This window comes from Eublepharis macularius, chromosome 1 (genome assembly GCF_028583425.1).
Source record: "Eublepharis macularius isolate TG4126 chromosome 1, MPM_Emac_v1.0, whole genome shotgun sequence".
Taxonomy (NCBI): domain Eukaryota; kingdom Metazoa; phylum Chordata; class Lepidosauria; order Squamata; family Eublepharidae; genus Eublepharis; species Eublepharis macularius.
Window position 1 is genome coordinate 32,485,095 of NC_072790.1, and position 16,915 is coordinate 32,502,009.

Here is a 16,915-nt window from a genome sequence, read left to right on the forward strand (position 1 = left end):
TATTGCACATATTAAGTTATTGATTATCCCGCTGTTCCCCACTTTGAGAGTCATTTGATTTCTCAATAAATAAACAGCACTGAAAATTTGACACTAATACTTTCATTATCAAAGCCCACCCTTCTTATAACAACAGAGAAGTACTTGTTGCGCTCGGAGTGGCTATGCTTACGGGCCTCCATGAAAACGGATACTTGGGGCATTGCTTATCAGAATGTCCCTTTTGACAAATATGAGAGATTTGTAGATTACCCCATCCTTATGCGGGATGCCAGGAGCAGTACTTGGAGAAAAATTAGGGGGACTTTTGGCCGGGGTGGATCCAGATGTTACTTTGGCTGCTGCAACATGTTTTTCATACATCATAGCGAGTACAAAACTAGGACTTTCCCCCCTCATCTTGGTATATATGGATTCTAGTGTGGCATGATTATAGGTTAAATGGCTACTATCATTTAAGCATAAGTACTTGCTGCAGGAAATTGGAACAGTGCTTTTTTTTTTTAAAGGAAAACCTACTTGTGGGGGCCAAGTCACACGAAGCTGCCTTATTCAGAACCAGATCATCAGCCCCTCAAGGTCAGTATTGTCTGCTCACACTGGCAGAGGCTCTCCAGATTTCCAGGAGAGGTTTTTCACATCACCTACTACTTAGTCCTTAACATGGGATTCAACTAGCAATACAGCGGTCCTTCATCTTTAATCCACTACCCACCCAACCAGTACACAATACTATCACCGAATGCCCCCCTCACAGCCACAAGTTAAAAAATTAGAACATAAAAGCACCACTGCAGACAAGGCAGCTTTATTCATATGGGGTTTGTAGAGCTTGCCTGGGACAAGACACCACCCCAAAGGACCTGTCCTCCTCTTCCCCATCTTCCTCGCTATACCAGAGAATCTCAGTAGGAATTAAGGTTTGAGGTGGTAGAATCTGGGCTTGAGTACAAACCCAACCATAGTCTATGTCAGCCAGCCTGTACATGGCCACACAATTGCCATCGGTGGAAAACGTGTGCTGGTAAGACTCGGCATGCCATCTGAGGATCTATGAGGTGGCAGTAATCACAGCAAAGCAGGCATCCTTTGCCGCCGTAAGAGTATCTGCAGAATCACATCCAGCAAAATTGTTTCAAATTGTTCGGAGCCTAACAATGCCTAAGCCACCTGTGGTTGAACCGGATGACAGAAGCCATAAAACTTTTGCTAGATTCTTCTCAGATAAGACATCTCAAATTCAGTCTGATTTGATTGCCAATATGCCTACAGGTCAAGCAGCAGAGGTGTCAGTGGTGCCATCTGGTCAGGTTGGTAAGAATTCTTTCAGACCAGCTTCTCCAAAGGAGGTCAACAGGAGTCTAGGAGTTGTGAAAGCCACTTTCTGAAAACTTGATCTTTGTCTATCATGGCTGCTGAAATCAGGCCTAACAAAATTCAGGCTTTTATTAATGCAAATCACTGATAGTTCTCCGTTGGAAGTTGGCTTTCCAAAATCTTTGAAGGAAGACGTAATTAGAAGAAAACAGTATGTGCAAATGGCACAGCAAGTTAAAGACCAGTTTCTAATTGACTGGTCTGGGACAATGTGATCGAGTGGGTGGTGGAAGAGCAACTCCTGAATGACACACTGGCCCTCAACCTCTTTCAGCCTGGCTTCACACTGGGTTATGCGGCTCAGTCAGTACAGGTAAAATTACTGGACAATCTCAGACTGCAGAATGATAAGAGTAATGCCTCCTTGTTGGTCTTCCTTGATTTATTAGCTGCATTTCACACAATAGATCATGCCACCTTGCTTCATCACCTTGAACAGGAGCTTGGACTACAGGGGTCAGTATTAACCTTCATTTTTTTCCTGTACGATAGGATACAGGGAGTTGAAAAGGGAGACATGGAGCCTGCTCCCTGGGAGCTAACATGTGGGGGTGTCCCAGGGATCTTGTCTCTGCTCCCATGCCGTTTAATATTTGTGTGTGTATCTGGTTCTGACCTTTAAAACCCTTTACAGCCTGGGCCCCACATTCCTGAAGGACCGCCTCTTCCCTGTGAGCCTGGACAGACCTCAACACCCTCACAACAAGATCTGTTCTCTCTTCCCTTCTTAAGGAGCTGAGACCTGTCAGCGCCAGAACAAAAATGTTGTCCTTTGCAGCCCTTCACTTTATGCAACAGGCTGCCAGCTGAAATCGGGGCTGCCTCTTCTCTCACCCAATTCAGGCAGCAGGGTACGGTCGCATTATACAGCCAGGCCTTTTCCTGACTGGTTTGAATAGTGCTTAACTGTGGTTAATGTCTTCAATATGTCAGGTGCTCAGTTTTAATATACTCGTTTTACTGTAAACCTCTCCAAGCAGTGAGAAAAAGCAGTATCAAAATGTTGTAAATACATAAATTTATTCTCTCTCTCTCTCCCCCCTATCTTTCCTTGTATCGAAGTGAGACTAACCAGTCTGTCGTTTCCAGGATCCTCCTTTCCCCCTTTTTAAAAGATCAGAACATTTGCCTGTCTCACAACACCCCACTCTTCTTCCAGGATTTCTCGAAGATGATAAACAGATGTTCTGAGACTGCATCAGTAACTTCCTTTGTACCCTAAGATGTTCTTCATCCTGCCGTGAATACTTAAAGTGCTTTAAGATCGCTAGGTTTCCCCTGAATAACCCTTTGTCTTGAGATGCAACCCTGTCCCTTCCCCCATTCCGGCTTCTTTGGGTAGACTGAACAAAGCTTCTCTTTGGGGAGAATGTGGAGGGAAAGCAGGGTCAAGCATTTCTGCCTTCTTTTTCGCTTGCCTCTCCGCTGGCCTACCATTTTCCTTCTTCCTTTGGACTCATCTGCAAAAGTTCTTTTTGTTGTCCTCAGCATTCCTTGCAAGCCACTACTTAGCTTGTCCTTTAGCTTTCCTGACTCCATCCATACAAGTCCATCGTGTTCTTCTGTAGATGTCCCAAGTGACCCATCTCTCCTGCCATTTCCTTGGTGATCTTCAGCTTTTGATGCAGGTCCAACAGCTACCTTAAGTCTCTCCCATTTTTCCATGTCATTGGTATTGTTTCTAATTGCACCTGTAACTCTTTTTTTCAAGAAGTCCCATTTCTTACTTTTTCTTCTGATAGATTACTTGGCCATAGAATCTTAGCTGGCATTTTCCTAAGTTTATTATCCTGAAAAGGTACTCATTTGACTATGCCCACCTTCAGTTTTCCGTAAGATTAAGTATTCCAGCATTGGGGAGTCAAGCTGCCCGTAAGGCATGTCAGGAATTTATTAGATATTCCATTCTTTGAAGAATTTGCCTCCCAACAGGGATCAAGCAGTTATCATTAACTCTTGATTCTCTGAATCATCAGTATTTTTTTTCAAGAAAGTATCATCGCATTCTCTCCTTGATACGGCACTCTGTATTGGATCCCAACCACAATGCTGTTTTGGCCTGAGCCCCGTGTGTACAAAGTCCATTTTGTCTTAGGGCAATCTCTAAAACCCATTGTGAGCCTCCTTATTAAAGCACTATATGCTGTATGCCTTTATAAAATGTGGGTTTTTCTTTGACCTATGGCTAATATCACAAAAATGGTAATGGATGAGAGGCATTATTCGTATTCTTTTTTTTTTTGTAGAGACATTTATTAGCTTTCCAACAGTGCTTTAAAATTTGAAAACGGTCACTTGGTTCAGGAGTAGAGGTGGGCATGGACTAGGAAAAACCCATGGGCCGTGGGTTCGTGGTGTTTCATGGACCACAGACTACAAATTTTTCATGGTCCAGCCCCAGTTCGTGAACCGACTAGCTCACTGGTCTGGGCTGTTAGGAGCGCTCTAACTTCCCTTTGTTCCAGCTGACTGGTGCACCGGGGGGATTTAAATGTTAAAGCGCTCTTGGTACCACTGGCCAGCAGTGCCAGGAGGCTTTAATGGACCATGGAACAACAGACCGGTGAAAAGTCAGTGGAAAATGGTCATCCCACAACTCACAGGTTCGCTAATGCTGAACCGGCCCAATCCATGCAAAAGTTTGGTCTGTTTTCCAGTCCGTGCCCACCTCTATTCATGAGTTATAACTCAAATTAGAAAAAGTACGAAAAATTGGCTTTGGCCATCTTGACGACATCATAAACAGCTTAAGCTACCAATCAGAGCAGGTTATCATACGAAAGCCTAATACATAGACATACAGCTTTCAGAAAAACATAAAGAAGTTTGGCCAGTTTACCTGATAATGACAACTAGTCTAGACCACAGACTACTCTCCCAGAATGACTTGTGTGGCCATGTTCCCAGAGAAAGGGCACAGGAACAATATGCTCAACAGCTGCCCAAGAGACTCAAAGCCCAAGCCAAAGCATATTTCCAAAACTACTGCAAGATCTGTGTATTTGTGATGTCTTTTGCAGAGGACATGATGGATTTTTTTAAAGCTCTAACTGGATTGTAACTCAACGTGAAATCTAGTTTCTCATCCACCGTTACCCATCTTGACCCTTCCAGATGGAATGCGATAGACATTCAAGTAACGGGGTAAGCACCACAAGCCTGAAAAGCTACCCACAGAGCAATTGAAAATGTTCATGTACGGCAGCTGCAGTTCTGCGCTTAAGGTTATCAGATCACCAAATTCTGATCCAAGCTGTTCCAGATCTTCATAGCAGGAGGGGAAAATCTGTGTAACCGATCAAAATTGACACTGCTAATTTATTGTTACCACTAAAAGAGGACCGCTAACCGTCGATGACATACCTGGGTGATGTGTATCGCAGAGACCTGAGCAGAACACACAGACGAGTGACTTGGAGAGTTTGGTAATGATTTACAAGGACCTATCGAAAGCTGTTGTTTTTTTCTTGTTGCCACAATCTTCTGCGCAACTGTAGAAGAGAAAATTAGAAGAATTTTTATTACAAGGAAGCCCACGTGTTAATGTAACCATTTGTTATTCTCCCCAGGGCTTGAATCACCATGTTTGTTCGTAAAGAGTAATTGCATCATTTGAACAAGTAATATAAACTGGCAGTCCTGTAACTGATGGGTACGCAAACTAGGCACAAAAGCACTTGCCATCGTTAAGACGGTGCCGTTTGTGATACAGTGGGTACAGACTCACAACTGTGCTCTTGAATATCACAGTAAATATGAAAACTAGTCTTAAAAGAATTACAGACTCACTTTCATTTCTTCTAATTTCCACATGGATGAGCTTGCAATAAGAATTGTTAATTGAAGCATTTGTTTCAAAAGAAAGCTGAAACACTTAAGTTGGTAAATCATAGTATTAAAGTTGTTCTGAATGAAACACATATCTCCTTACAAAAAAAGGCTGTAGTTGAGGGATGGAAGGTATTTATTTTCGTAGCTCCTTCTGGAATAGACCACCTAAATGTAGTGTTACATTTAAATGTAAATGCAACATAGGAATAAAATGGGTCTGAGGAAGGTTCCAGCTTCAACTTTGGCTGCTGACTTGAGAACCACCGTTAGTGTAACTTTTATTGTATGGTTCAATGGGGCTAATTTAGGAAGAAAACTTTCATACCATTTTAAGATTTTTTTTCTTTTTCACCGAACCTTTTAACAATTAGAACAATACAACTATTTTTTTCTTTTCTTTACCCAAACTCATAAATGCTACAAAAACAGAAACTTTCAGCCAACATCTTTGAAAACCACTCAAGGCAAGCAAGTTCAACTTGTTGGATAACCGTCCTTTGCCGCAATCCTTCCAATTATGAAGCAACCGGAATCCAGGCTTCTGTCCTCTTCTTGGAGATTTACAGCCCTTATTCAAGGTGATTAATTGTTATCAAGTTCCTCAGCAACCAGCTTCTTCCTTCGCTGACTGGCTTTAGCTACTGACTATGCCCTACTGGGCTAAATCAATTAGCTCATAGGGGTTACATTCGCCCTCTTTAGGAGCAAAAAAAAAAAGTATACGGCCAAACTACAGTGTTTCTCTGTATTACTCTCATGAGACACAAGTATGGGGGGGGGGGTCCCCAATGTGGTGCAATTAAGTCCATAGGGGTTATACTGGATCCAGCGTCATTACTAGAAAAACAAGTTAAGGCAGCGGCAAAAAATGCTTACTACAACCTCACTCTAGCCTGGAAGATGGCTTCTTATCTTGACATGGCTGACCTGGCCACTTGGATCCGTGCCATGGTAACATCAAGGCTTGACTATTGTAATGCTCTATACATAGGGTCTCCCATCTAAGTTAACGAGGAGGCTCCAATTAGTGCAAAATGCTGCAGCTCGACTGTTACCAGGAGCGAGCAGGAGCATGAACATCCATCCTGCAGTCACTCCATTGGCTACCCATCAGTTACCATGCTCAGTTAAAGGTATTAGTTATTACATACAAAGTTCTCCATGGTTTTGGTCCGGCATACCTACGGGACCACCTCCCTCCCTATGTTCCTCCACGGCAGCTTCACTCAACTGAACAGGATCTCTTGTAGGTGCCAGGCTGCACACGGGTGAAGTCAGCAGCAGCCCATACACAGGTTTTCTCTGTGGTGGCCCCTATCCTGTGGAATGACCTGCCTGAGCAAGTCAGAAGAGCCCCTACTCCCCTGGATTTTCATAAACGATGCAAAACCAAACTATTCAAAAAGGCTTTTTACTCAAATGGGCCGGCTGTATTGTAGGGATGGGGTCTCAGATGCTTTGCTATTGAGTTAAGGACCATAGATGTCATCACTATATTGCCTTACATATTATCTGCTGCTTTAAATATGTACTCCTATGCACCACCAGTGCTCCGTGTTGTCTAATGTTAGTCCTAGAATTGATTATGTTCTGCTTCCATATTTTTTTCTACTCTGTATTGGATTCTTGCTAATACTATGCCTTTTAAACTTTTATCTATTTACCCTGTGGCATTGTTTATGGAAATGTCCTTGATACTGTATTGAAATGTACTTGATACTGATTGTATTGATCTCATACTGTGTAATCCGCCTTGAGCCTCAGTGAGAAAGACGGACTATAAATGACATAAATAAAATAATAAAAATAAATAAAATGGACACTTTCCTAGAACCCAGTGTGTTTTCAGAATGTGAACGGCGCTAGATGGGTCTTTTGCCCAGCAGAACTTCTGATTGGCCGGAGGAAGTCTTATAGGCTGATTTTAAAAAATCTTGCTTTGGTGGCAGCTGATACCCCAGCACAAGGAACTTCACTGTGTGACTGAAGGTGTGCAAGAATGTAAATATGCAAGAAAATATTTTAAAGCAATTAATTCAATTAAAAAGAAATCCTGTTACACAAAGCTTTGGCCTGAAATGTTAAAAGAGTTACTAAGGAATGATGAAGAGTCCAGTAGCACCTTTAAGACTAACCAATTTTATTGTAGCATAAGCTTTCGAGAATCAAGTTCTTTTCGTCAGATGCCTGATACAGAGACTCTGTATCAGGCATCTGACAAAGAGAATTTGATTCTCAAAAGCTTATGCTACAATAAAATTGGTTAGTCTTAAAGGTGCTACTGGACTCTTTTTTATTTTACTACCACATGTCAGGGCGTGCTGCCGCTGCCGCTGGGCGTAGCACTGGGCGGTCTGCTCCTGACATCATAGGGGGGCCAGGGATTCTGCAGGACCCTGCTCTGTGGAAGGAGGGGCGGTATACCTCACCCAGACTCCCTCTCAGTCCACTCGCTGGCCTGCTCAACCTGGCCTGCTTACCCTCTGCGTCCTCTTTCACTTCTTCCTCCCAGAGCTCTCCTCCAAACCTCCACGCTTGCATCGCACCGCTCTCACTCCACATCATCACTCCTTACTCACATCCACCACCACAGGGCTCTTCCCAGCCAGCTTTTATAGGGCTTCCTTCTACTGCCCCACACCTCTTCCAGCCTGGTCTTGGGCTGCACCAAGCAGTTGCAGCTGGGGTAGCTGATCTGGCCCCATTGACCAGCACCAGCTGTGCCTTGTTCCCTGGCTGCCCAGCCTCCCTGCCTTGGCTGATTGCTGAAGGCCTGTCCAGCTGCAGTCCCCTGGCTAGCAGCTCGGCCTCCCTGGCTGAGCTGATGGCTGAAAGTGGGTCCAGCTGCGGCTCCTTGGCTGGTTGCCCAGGGCTTCCTGCAGAGTGCCTCCAATAGCCCCACCTGGAGTGGCTTGGCTTTTGGCAACTCCTGGGCCAGGCTACTATTTTCTAGCTGGGGCGTGGCTTTGGGTTGTTGGGGCTGCTGCTGCTTCTCCTCCTCAGGTAAGGTCTTTGGGTGGGTGACTGCTGGGCTCCCAATCCCTCTGCCCTTGCCCCCTTCCGCCTTGCTTAGTCCCCTTTCCCTCCCTAGGGGAGTGGGACTCACTGGCCTCTCTCTGTCTCCCCCCGCCTCCTGAGGCCCTGGGCTTTTGCCCCTTGCCCCTGGCACCGGCAGGTTCTGGCTCCATTTGCCCGTGGGAGGGGTTGACCTGCTGTCACCCGGCTGCCCCCTCTGCCTGCCAGTCAGACCGGTTGACCTGCTGTCTGCTGGCTGCCCCCTCTGTTTGCCCGTCAGCCCGGCTGACCTGCTGTTCCCTCCTACCAAGTCTGGGGGCTGGGACCCAGACCCCGGACACCACAGACTAACATGGCTAACTCCTCTGCATCTATGACTAAGGAATGATGCACAGCCTCACTCCCTGACATTCTGCGGCTGGCGCCGTGTCTTTTGGCAGCCATTTTGTGGGCTGCACCCACGTCCCCAGGTTCGTATTCCAAAGGTGCCCACGGGCTCAAACAAGCTGGAGACCCCTGGATAGGAGGTGAGGGCATTCAAGTCACAGTATGCATTGAGATGGTGACTGCACTGCAGCAAGTCTAAACGGCGGAACAAAATTTAATTGAATCCCCTGTCATGATTTGGAAGGTAGGTTTTGCCCTAAAATACGCACAAAAATCTGCAAGAGTTTGCATTATTTCTACTCAAGGCCTCCTTTTGAAATTCTGCTGGTGGCAAGGGAGCCTCAGTAGTGCTGCTCTTTTCTACATGACCAAGTACACATGAGGTGACGAAGACAATGACGCTCACAAGAGAGAATTAAACAGAAATCAAAATGGCACCTTCAGAAAGAACCAAGTTTATTCCAGCGTGAACCTTCAGGAGCCAAAGCTCACTTGGACAGACAGGCTGGTAGATCTTTTAACAAGGATTTTTTAAATAACCAAACTCTTGAAGGCAGGGGAAAGAATGAGGAATGGTACCAGAGATAGGCAAGTGCGAGTCCTTGTGTTAGGGACTGGAAGCGAGGCTGTTACACTCAATGAACGATGAGAGGTCATTGGTTCCGGCCTAAACAAAGGGTAATGAAGCAGAGGGAACAACATCTAATCAAGGAAGATGCAGTATGAAGCATAAGAGTGAACCCCTCCCCCCCATACGATGGGACCATCAGAGGTCCCTATAGCCTGCTGCTCTTTAGGAGACCTTGATGCTAGAACACAAGGGCACTTGCACAAGACAACGTGTGAGATCATTCAGCTTAACACCAACACTTCCATGCCTGCAAATGTTTGCCCTTACCTGCAAAAATTCCCCTCGTCTGCCCTCCCTGATGCCTGCCAGGCAGTTCTCATGCACTCGTGGCATGGAGCCCACAGAAGCACTCCTTTGTGCCTGCTTGTTCTCTGATTGGCATGGAAGGTCACTACCCATCCCCCCAATTGGGCTTGCAACAAGTGGGGGACCCATAAGAGCTTGCTGGGAGATCTCATTTCCCTCTCCCTCTTGGCTTTTCCTCTTTGCCTTGCCTAACTTGACAGCAAAAGTACTGATAATCTCATACATTTCAGGAGTTTGAAAAAAATAAAATCCCATTGAATTCCAGTATCCTGTGAAGTTATTTTCTATGCAGAATGCATTCAATGCCTGGAGTGGTCATTCGTTCACCCATCTGTGCCACATATTAAGATTAGGTCAGAAGCAATTGAAAGTTTTACCTCCAATAATACAGTAATTTTAAATTGGAGATCCTAACATATAAAACTCTTGATGTATTAAAACAAATTCATTTATGTTGCAATTATCTCTTAGGGCTGTTAATTTGATGGAAATTAGACTATTGTTTAATTGTTCCTATTAATCAGGAGCTTTAAAGATCCATAGCAATAAACAGTTACCTTCAGGATTGAACAAAGTCAAAGTTGGTGATGCAGATTCAAGAAAAGTACAGCCCAAGCAAGCCCAATCTCATGAGATCTCAGAAGCTAAGCAGGGTCTGCCCTGGTTGGTACTTGGATGGGAGACTGCCAAGTAAGTTCAGGGTCACAACACAGAGGCAGGCAATGGCAACAGTGGCAGGCAACAGCAAACCGCCTCTGAACGTCTCTTGCCTTGAAAACCCTATGGGGATCACCGTAAGTCAACTGTGACTTGACAGCACTTTCCATCACCTCCAAAGCACAGCAGACCTCCACCTAAGAGTGTGAGCCATCAACCACTGTAAGCGGAACCCAAAGCCCCGGGAGTTCTGACTCCATTCAAGGGACTGGGTTTAGCCCATGAAGCCCAAAACCTACACGCTAGGAAAATGGCCTTCCCTGCCATCATCGTCTAGAATGAGGAAGCCACATTCACCTCTCACTAATGCACCAATCCAGAAAGAACAAATACTGAAATGTTTTCCATGGTTTCACTGTGACAATTCTAAGCAACTGGTCAGTTTTGTGACCTCTTTGGAGCCAAATATCACAAAACCATATATGCTCAAAACTGGTCGTGCCCAGCTTGCCTCCTGCAAGCCTCCAACAGCTCCAAAAGAGCAGCTGTTGAACACGCTGAATACATGAAGCTGCCTTATACTGAATGAGACTGTCAGTCCATCAGAGTCAGCACTATTTACTCAGACGGGCAGCATCTTCTCCAGGGTCTCAGGCAGAGGTCTTTCACGTCACCTACTACCAGGTCTTTTAACTGGAGATGCCAGGGATTGAACCTGCACGCCAAGAAGATGCTGTACTACTAAGTCCCTCCTCATGGCTGGCTTACTCCCCAGCCATGCAGAAAGCTAGATACACAACAGGCAGCAGCCTGCAGGCTTTCCCCACATGGTGCAAACAGCTGATGGACAGGAGAAAACGAACATTAGGAAAAGTATGTGGGAGAAAACTGAACTGTTAGGCATGTTAAACCAGCAGGGGTTTATAGTTCTGAAGTGACATCTGTTATATTGTTTAGTATAGAGATCTTCCGGATTAAGTCTTTTTCCCCCAGTGCAAGCGACTGGAGTGGAACAGTCCCCTCCACAAAGGGTTTGGCTGGGCAGTTTGTATAAAACTACTGCAAGACAGACAGGTTTTTATGTGGCATGGAAAAAGAAGTACAGTGGATCTTCTTAACGTAATTTTATGAATCTACCACCTTCAGCAAAAACCAAAGCATCATGAGGAAATGTTAACACATAGTTCAACCCAGCCCTACTCCTCTCCTCTCTTATTGGTTCTTGCTACTTGCGAGACATACAAAATTCATTTATTAAAATTTGATTCTTAAAATGGTAAATATACAAAGTAAGTACTATGTAAGAAGAAATAGCAATCGACCTTTTTGATACTACCCTGCGCATGCACTTGGCTCTCCCCCCATATCTTTTAATCAACCAGCTGATTATGGAATGAACAAGCCATCAGTATTGCATAAGTAAATGACTCAACTGATCTACTCTGTTAGGTAAAATGGAGGGAGATCAAAGGCCTCATGGAGCTCACAAACATGACCCTCTTGTTTTGAGCTGCAACTATATGGTTCAGTGATTTTATCTGTCTTAGGAAGGTCACCGTGTCGGTCTGCAGTAGAACAGCAATATCTGAGTCCAGCAGCACCTTAGAGACCATCAAGATTTTCAGGAAACTTTCAACAGTCACATCTCCCTTCTTCAGATACGAGGAGTCTCCTATCTGAAGAAGGGAACTTTGACTCTCGAAAACCTATACCCTGAAAATCTTGTTGGTCCCTAAAGTGCCCCTCGACTCCAATCCTGTTGTGTGATTATTTGTGTTATTCTGCAGAAACATTCAGTCTACCACCACGCGGATGAAAATGTTTCCCCGTTTTAATGAGAACCTTGGAGACAACCCTATATATATATCCATCCATATACGTTAATTGCATAGAAGTTGGATTAGTATATCTATAGAGTTTTTGTTTTGTTTTTTACTGAAAAAGGAAACCTTGTAAATGGGAACGTGAAAGTCAAAACTGGCAAAAACCTGCCTGAAACACAATCCACGTATGACCTTTTATTAGGACCAACTCAATGACACGTAACAGGGCGCAAGCGTTCCAGTTCACCAGAACTCTTCTTCAGGCTCAATGTTACCAATTTTTTTTTTAAAAAAAAACTGTAGAAAAGGTTTTAGGAAAGGACAGTGCCTCAGGGCATGGTGTTAAATCTTGCTAAAGCTTGCACTGTGTGTAAGATGCAGAGCAGATTCAAACAGACGACAACAACAACAACAACAGAGAACTGTGACTAGCCCAGTTACAAATGTTTCTACTATCCTTCTAAACCAGTAAGGTAGCCCAGAAACCATCTCTCCCACTATGATACTAAGAAAATCCAATAAATGGGCCTTCTCAGGTGGTCACAATCTACCTAGTTCTCGTTCCATTTGGATGGAAAGAGTCAGGCATGGAACCCATTGGCAGCAGGCAAAAGGGAGCAAGCCGAGTGTCGAGGGTCACAGATCTATACTTCTTGAAAAAACCTGAAATTTACTTCCTGGGTTAATACAATAACTTGCAAGTGATTTCTAGTCTCTCTTCTGAAAAGAGATTTTGAGTCTTACTGTCTCACAGTGTTCATAAAATGTTCACTTCTTACCTGGCAGTAAATCTTGAGAAGTTGGCTGTTCCCTTAATTGCAAGGCTACCAACCTAAGGCTCGAGAAATCCCAGGCACCTACTTCACTGTGGCACCTACTATTTTCAATAATGTAAAGTCTCTCAGCAATTCTTAGCAGACATACAAATTATTGGATCCAAACCAGGGCTTCCATTGGTGAAAAATGTAGGAAGGGATCCCCCTTTGACTACCATAAAGATTACATTTAGGATCAAGGGACTTGCATGGCAAAAGTGAAATGGAACAGGGACGATATGAAGAGGGAAACTGGCTGAGGTTGAGAAGAAAAGCTGGCTGGATCCAACCCGAAGCTTATTCATCATTTTGCATCAGAATGTTTTGTTGTAGGACATAAAAACATGTTCATAAAAGTTCTTATTATAGCTTGTTTATATGCAAACTTAACATTACTCCATTCACTGATAGAGAATGAGTTCTTTTTTTAATCAGTTGCTTTCTCTACTGTCTCCAGTATTCAATTAGGTGGAGCTTTTTAAAGCAATAATGGAAATACGAGACATTGAGGAGAAGTGATACTAGGATTAGAGGTTCACTTTTGGTTGTGGTAGTGACAACCAGGGTAACTCTGATATGCTAAAGAGCTTTTGTCACAGCTTTAACACAACAGTGCAAAGAGATTTAGAAGTACATTTTGTCATCTCACTCATTAGAAAATGTAGCCAAAGGCTGAAAAACGAGTCTGGTTCCTGAATTTCTGGGCTAACTCCTACAGCCAAAGAAAATCCAGGCCCGAGTTAAGGTACATTGGAGGCAGAGAGCCAGAATAACCAATAGGAGGCAAAATGGGATGTAAGCACTACTCAGAGATGCTTTACAGAAAGGAAAGTGATAAGAGAGGAAGAGATGACAGCAATCCAAGAGCAACCAGTGAGCAGATTTATGCCAGCACACTAGCACAATGGCAAGGGGTGCTCCTATGCACATTTGTTACTTGATGTGAGAGCTCATGTGCATTGCCTCCTAATAAAGGCTTTACAGCCACTAGTGTTTGGGCTGCAGAAACACTACGGCTTATTAATCAGCGTGCCAACTGTCAGTAATATGAAGATGTATATGGTGAGTTATGCAAATGAGCTCTCTAATACTAGCTCTTTGCTGATCCCAAAAAGGCAAAGCACGGAAAATCTTCCATGCCCTGCATCCCCCATCCACTTACGGGCTGGCTGGTCGCCACTTAATATCCCAGCAGCATAGTAAGGGTGTGTGTGTGTGCAGAGTTCCCCTCTAGCTCAGACATAGGGTGGATTCTGTGCAAAATCTCCACTGAAAGGGAGGGAGTTCCATCAGCACAGTGGGACTCTGCCTCCCCCACCCAGTGCAGCCCAAATGCCCCCTATGCTGCTCCTGGGGAAGGGGTCAGGTGACTCCCAGGAAGAGCATGAGGAGGGTATCCGAGGTCTGCCACAGTGAAAACTCCTCCCCTTTCCATCAGTAGAAATTTTCTGCTGCAACCAACCCATCCAGCCAAGACCTGAATTTGGGGCTACAATGCTTAATTTTGCATTTGCACGCAAGTAGGATGTAGTTTGCATAGCCAAGCTCAGGGAATATAAATCGGCAGCATCTCTGTGCACAGGCCAAGCCTAACTGTTTTTACTGGAAGTGAGTTCCATTATGATTCTCGGTGGCGCATAAGCTCCAGCGACGCGTCTTTCAGGCAGCAGCCTTGGGTTTCTTTTCCTAACGAGTTAACTCTCACCCCCAGTTCTGTGTACTGCTGATCCAGTAACTTTGCTGACTTTATCGAGTGTGTCTTATTGCAACTCTAAATGGTCTCTTAAACCATTGTGTTAGTTTTATTATGTCTGCTGAACAGTAAAAAGAGAAGCAGACATTCAAGCAATAAGGAATACAAATCTTTGCTGTTGTTGCACTGCCCCCTAGTGGCCACTTGTTAAATTACCTAAAAAGTTAATTCTAAATTCAGGTACGCTTTTTAAGAACCCTTGCAATATTTCAAGGCAATTGGGGGTGCTCTTTGATTTTGTTTTAAAGAAAGTTTCACCTGGCTACAAGATGCAGTCCTGGATGCCAGAGCACAAATCCAGAACCAAACAGTGGTGCATAAGCTTTGCATTTTTGCAGATAAGATATTTCTGATCCCATCGCTGCCTAGCAGTCAAGCTTTGAATTTTTGCAAGTAAGGTATTTCTGGACCCTTTGCTGCTTAGCCGTGCCTCCAACAGCAAACGAAACTGGAAACTAAACATTACTCCTCTGCATTTCTTAAAGACTTTTATATTTTAAAAATACATCAGTTCAGTCCAACTTCTAAGCAAGAGAAGTTTGGACTAGATGACCCTGGATGTCCCTTCCAACCCTATGATTCTATGATTCTATAAATGCTTAAGTCTTAAAAATATTCCACTGACCAACTTATACAAATGTGTACCCTTTAGATTTATCTCTAGGAGTTAGTCTACAATGGCAACATTTTATTTTCCTTGAAGCGAAAGCTGTCTGAGTTATTCCCAAAAAGTAACACGTCATGTACTTCAGGGAAAGGTTCATGAATAAGATATTAGATTTCTAGACCAATGGACCTTTCCCGAAAAATCCACATGGACAGAAAATCTGAACCTTCTCCAGACATTTCCTATGTAATAACAATTCTTTTTAAAAAAGCACAGTTAAAGGAAGTAATTCTTTCAACAAAAGGCCCTTAACACATTCTATGTGAAATGTGATTGCAACAATTCACAAGGAGTTGACTAGCTAAGTTCTACATCTCATTCTTCAATTCCAGCACCCCATACTCAAATCTCCCTTTTTCAAGGTGATGCATATTTGGTCCCCCACTCAAAAAGAAAGACAAAGACTGAATTACACTAAAGTTTCATTTAAAAGGCTGAATTAGAGTGGGCAGACTAAGAGGCTAACATTTGGGCAATCCCAACCAGCCTACAAGCCGACAGCACTACATAGCTGCTCTTTGCTTGTCTTTGCTTGCCCTGTACCAAGTGATGCCACCAATCAAAGCCATTCTCCTCTGCTGGTCAGCATAAAGGTTCAAAACAGTGACCAGTAGCACCAAGAGAGTTCCCTCCCCAGGTGCCTGAATCGTATCTACCTTGGTTCCTTCTCCCTATCCTAAGACTACAGGGTGCTGGCCAATCTAATCAACATAACAATATTTCATAACTAAACCTGCCTCCTCAGTTGGGGCCTTCCCTGTCTACTCTGACCACAACCAATGACACATGAGAAATAACTGATCCCTCACTTCCATAGATAAGGTATCACATGCTAGAACTGCTGGTGTACTCGTGGTTCAAAGTGCACCGATACAGAAACACGACAGCCTCATCGAAATGCCTGTAAAAGAGCTGGAGATTGTTGTCCTTGGCCCCACAATTCATGCCGTGGTTTCAATTGCCTTCAGGTGTTTTTGAAGATGGCTGTAGGACTTCCTGCAGTTAGGGTCTCTAGGCCCAAGATGTGTGATATGTAAAGAAACCTGTCTGGTGTCTTCACAAGTGGCTGGGATTAGTTCTTTGAGGGACCTGTAAAGATCATCCTAAATTCTCACAGTAAAAGGTCACACCCAGTAGTCTGGTGCCTTCCTTTTCTGATGTGGGGTGGGGTGGGGGAGAGCTAAAAAATGGCTCCTGGTGAATGCAGGAACAGATCTTAAATGCTTTGACAGAGGCTTTCACCTACAGCCCACTGTAAATGTCAGCAGCCTAAGAGCGTCCTGCTTTCGCTGTCTGCCAAGGAGTAACCAGAGCAGCCTGTGATGGCCGCAAGTATTTTCTAAAAAGTCATGGCAATCAAACCACGGATGCCTGAAGACCTGCGCCGCAAATGGGGCATGGCTCTAGGGGGCTGAGAGGAGCTGTTTCTGCCTCAAGGCGTAAGGCTCCTTTCAGAAGCAGGCCCAAGCATATACAAATTAAAATAAAGTATGAGAGATCAAACGGAGAAAAAAAAAAAACTTCTACAATCTCCAAATAAAGATCCTATATAGTCCATGAAAGTGACACGAAAGTTGCACAGTGGTCATGGAGAAACTGTTATCAGCTGTTCTGCACATGTTTTTTTAAAGCATGTAATTAAGATGCCCACAT

At 44.1% G+C, this 16,915-nt stretch overlaps 1 protein-coding gene across 3 annotated transcripts in view; it reads right to left on the reverse strand.

Annotated features, from left to right (window-relative positions):
* The window catches only part of AGAP1 (ArfGAP with GTPase domain, ankyrin repeat and PH domain 1), a 411,275-nt gene that overhangs the window by 323,898 nt on the left and 70,462 nt on the right, over positions 1–16,915 (reverse strand). For all 3 annotated transcript variants that reach the window (XM_054974599.1, XM_054974592.1, XM_054974609.1), the window contains one exon: positions 4,741–4,868. In XM_054974599.1, the coding sequence (XP_054830574.1) occupies positions 4,741–4,868 (128 nt within the window). The remainder of the gene's footprint in view (positions 1–4,740; positions 4,869–16,915) is intronic.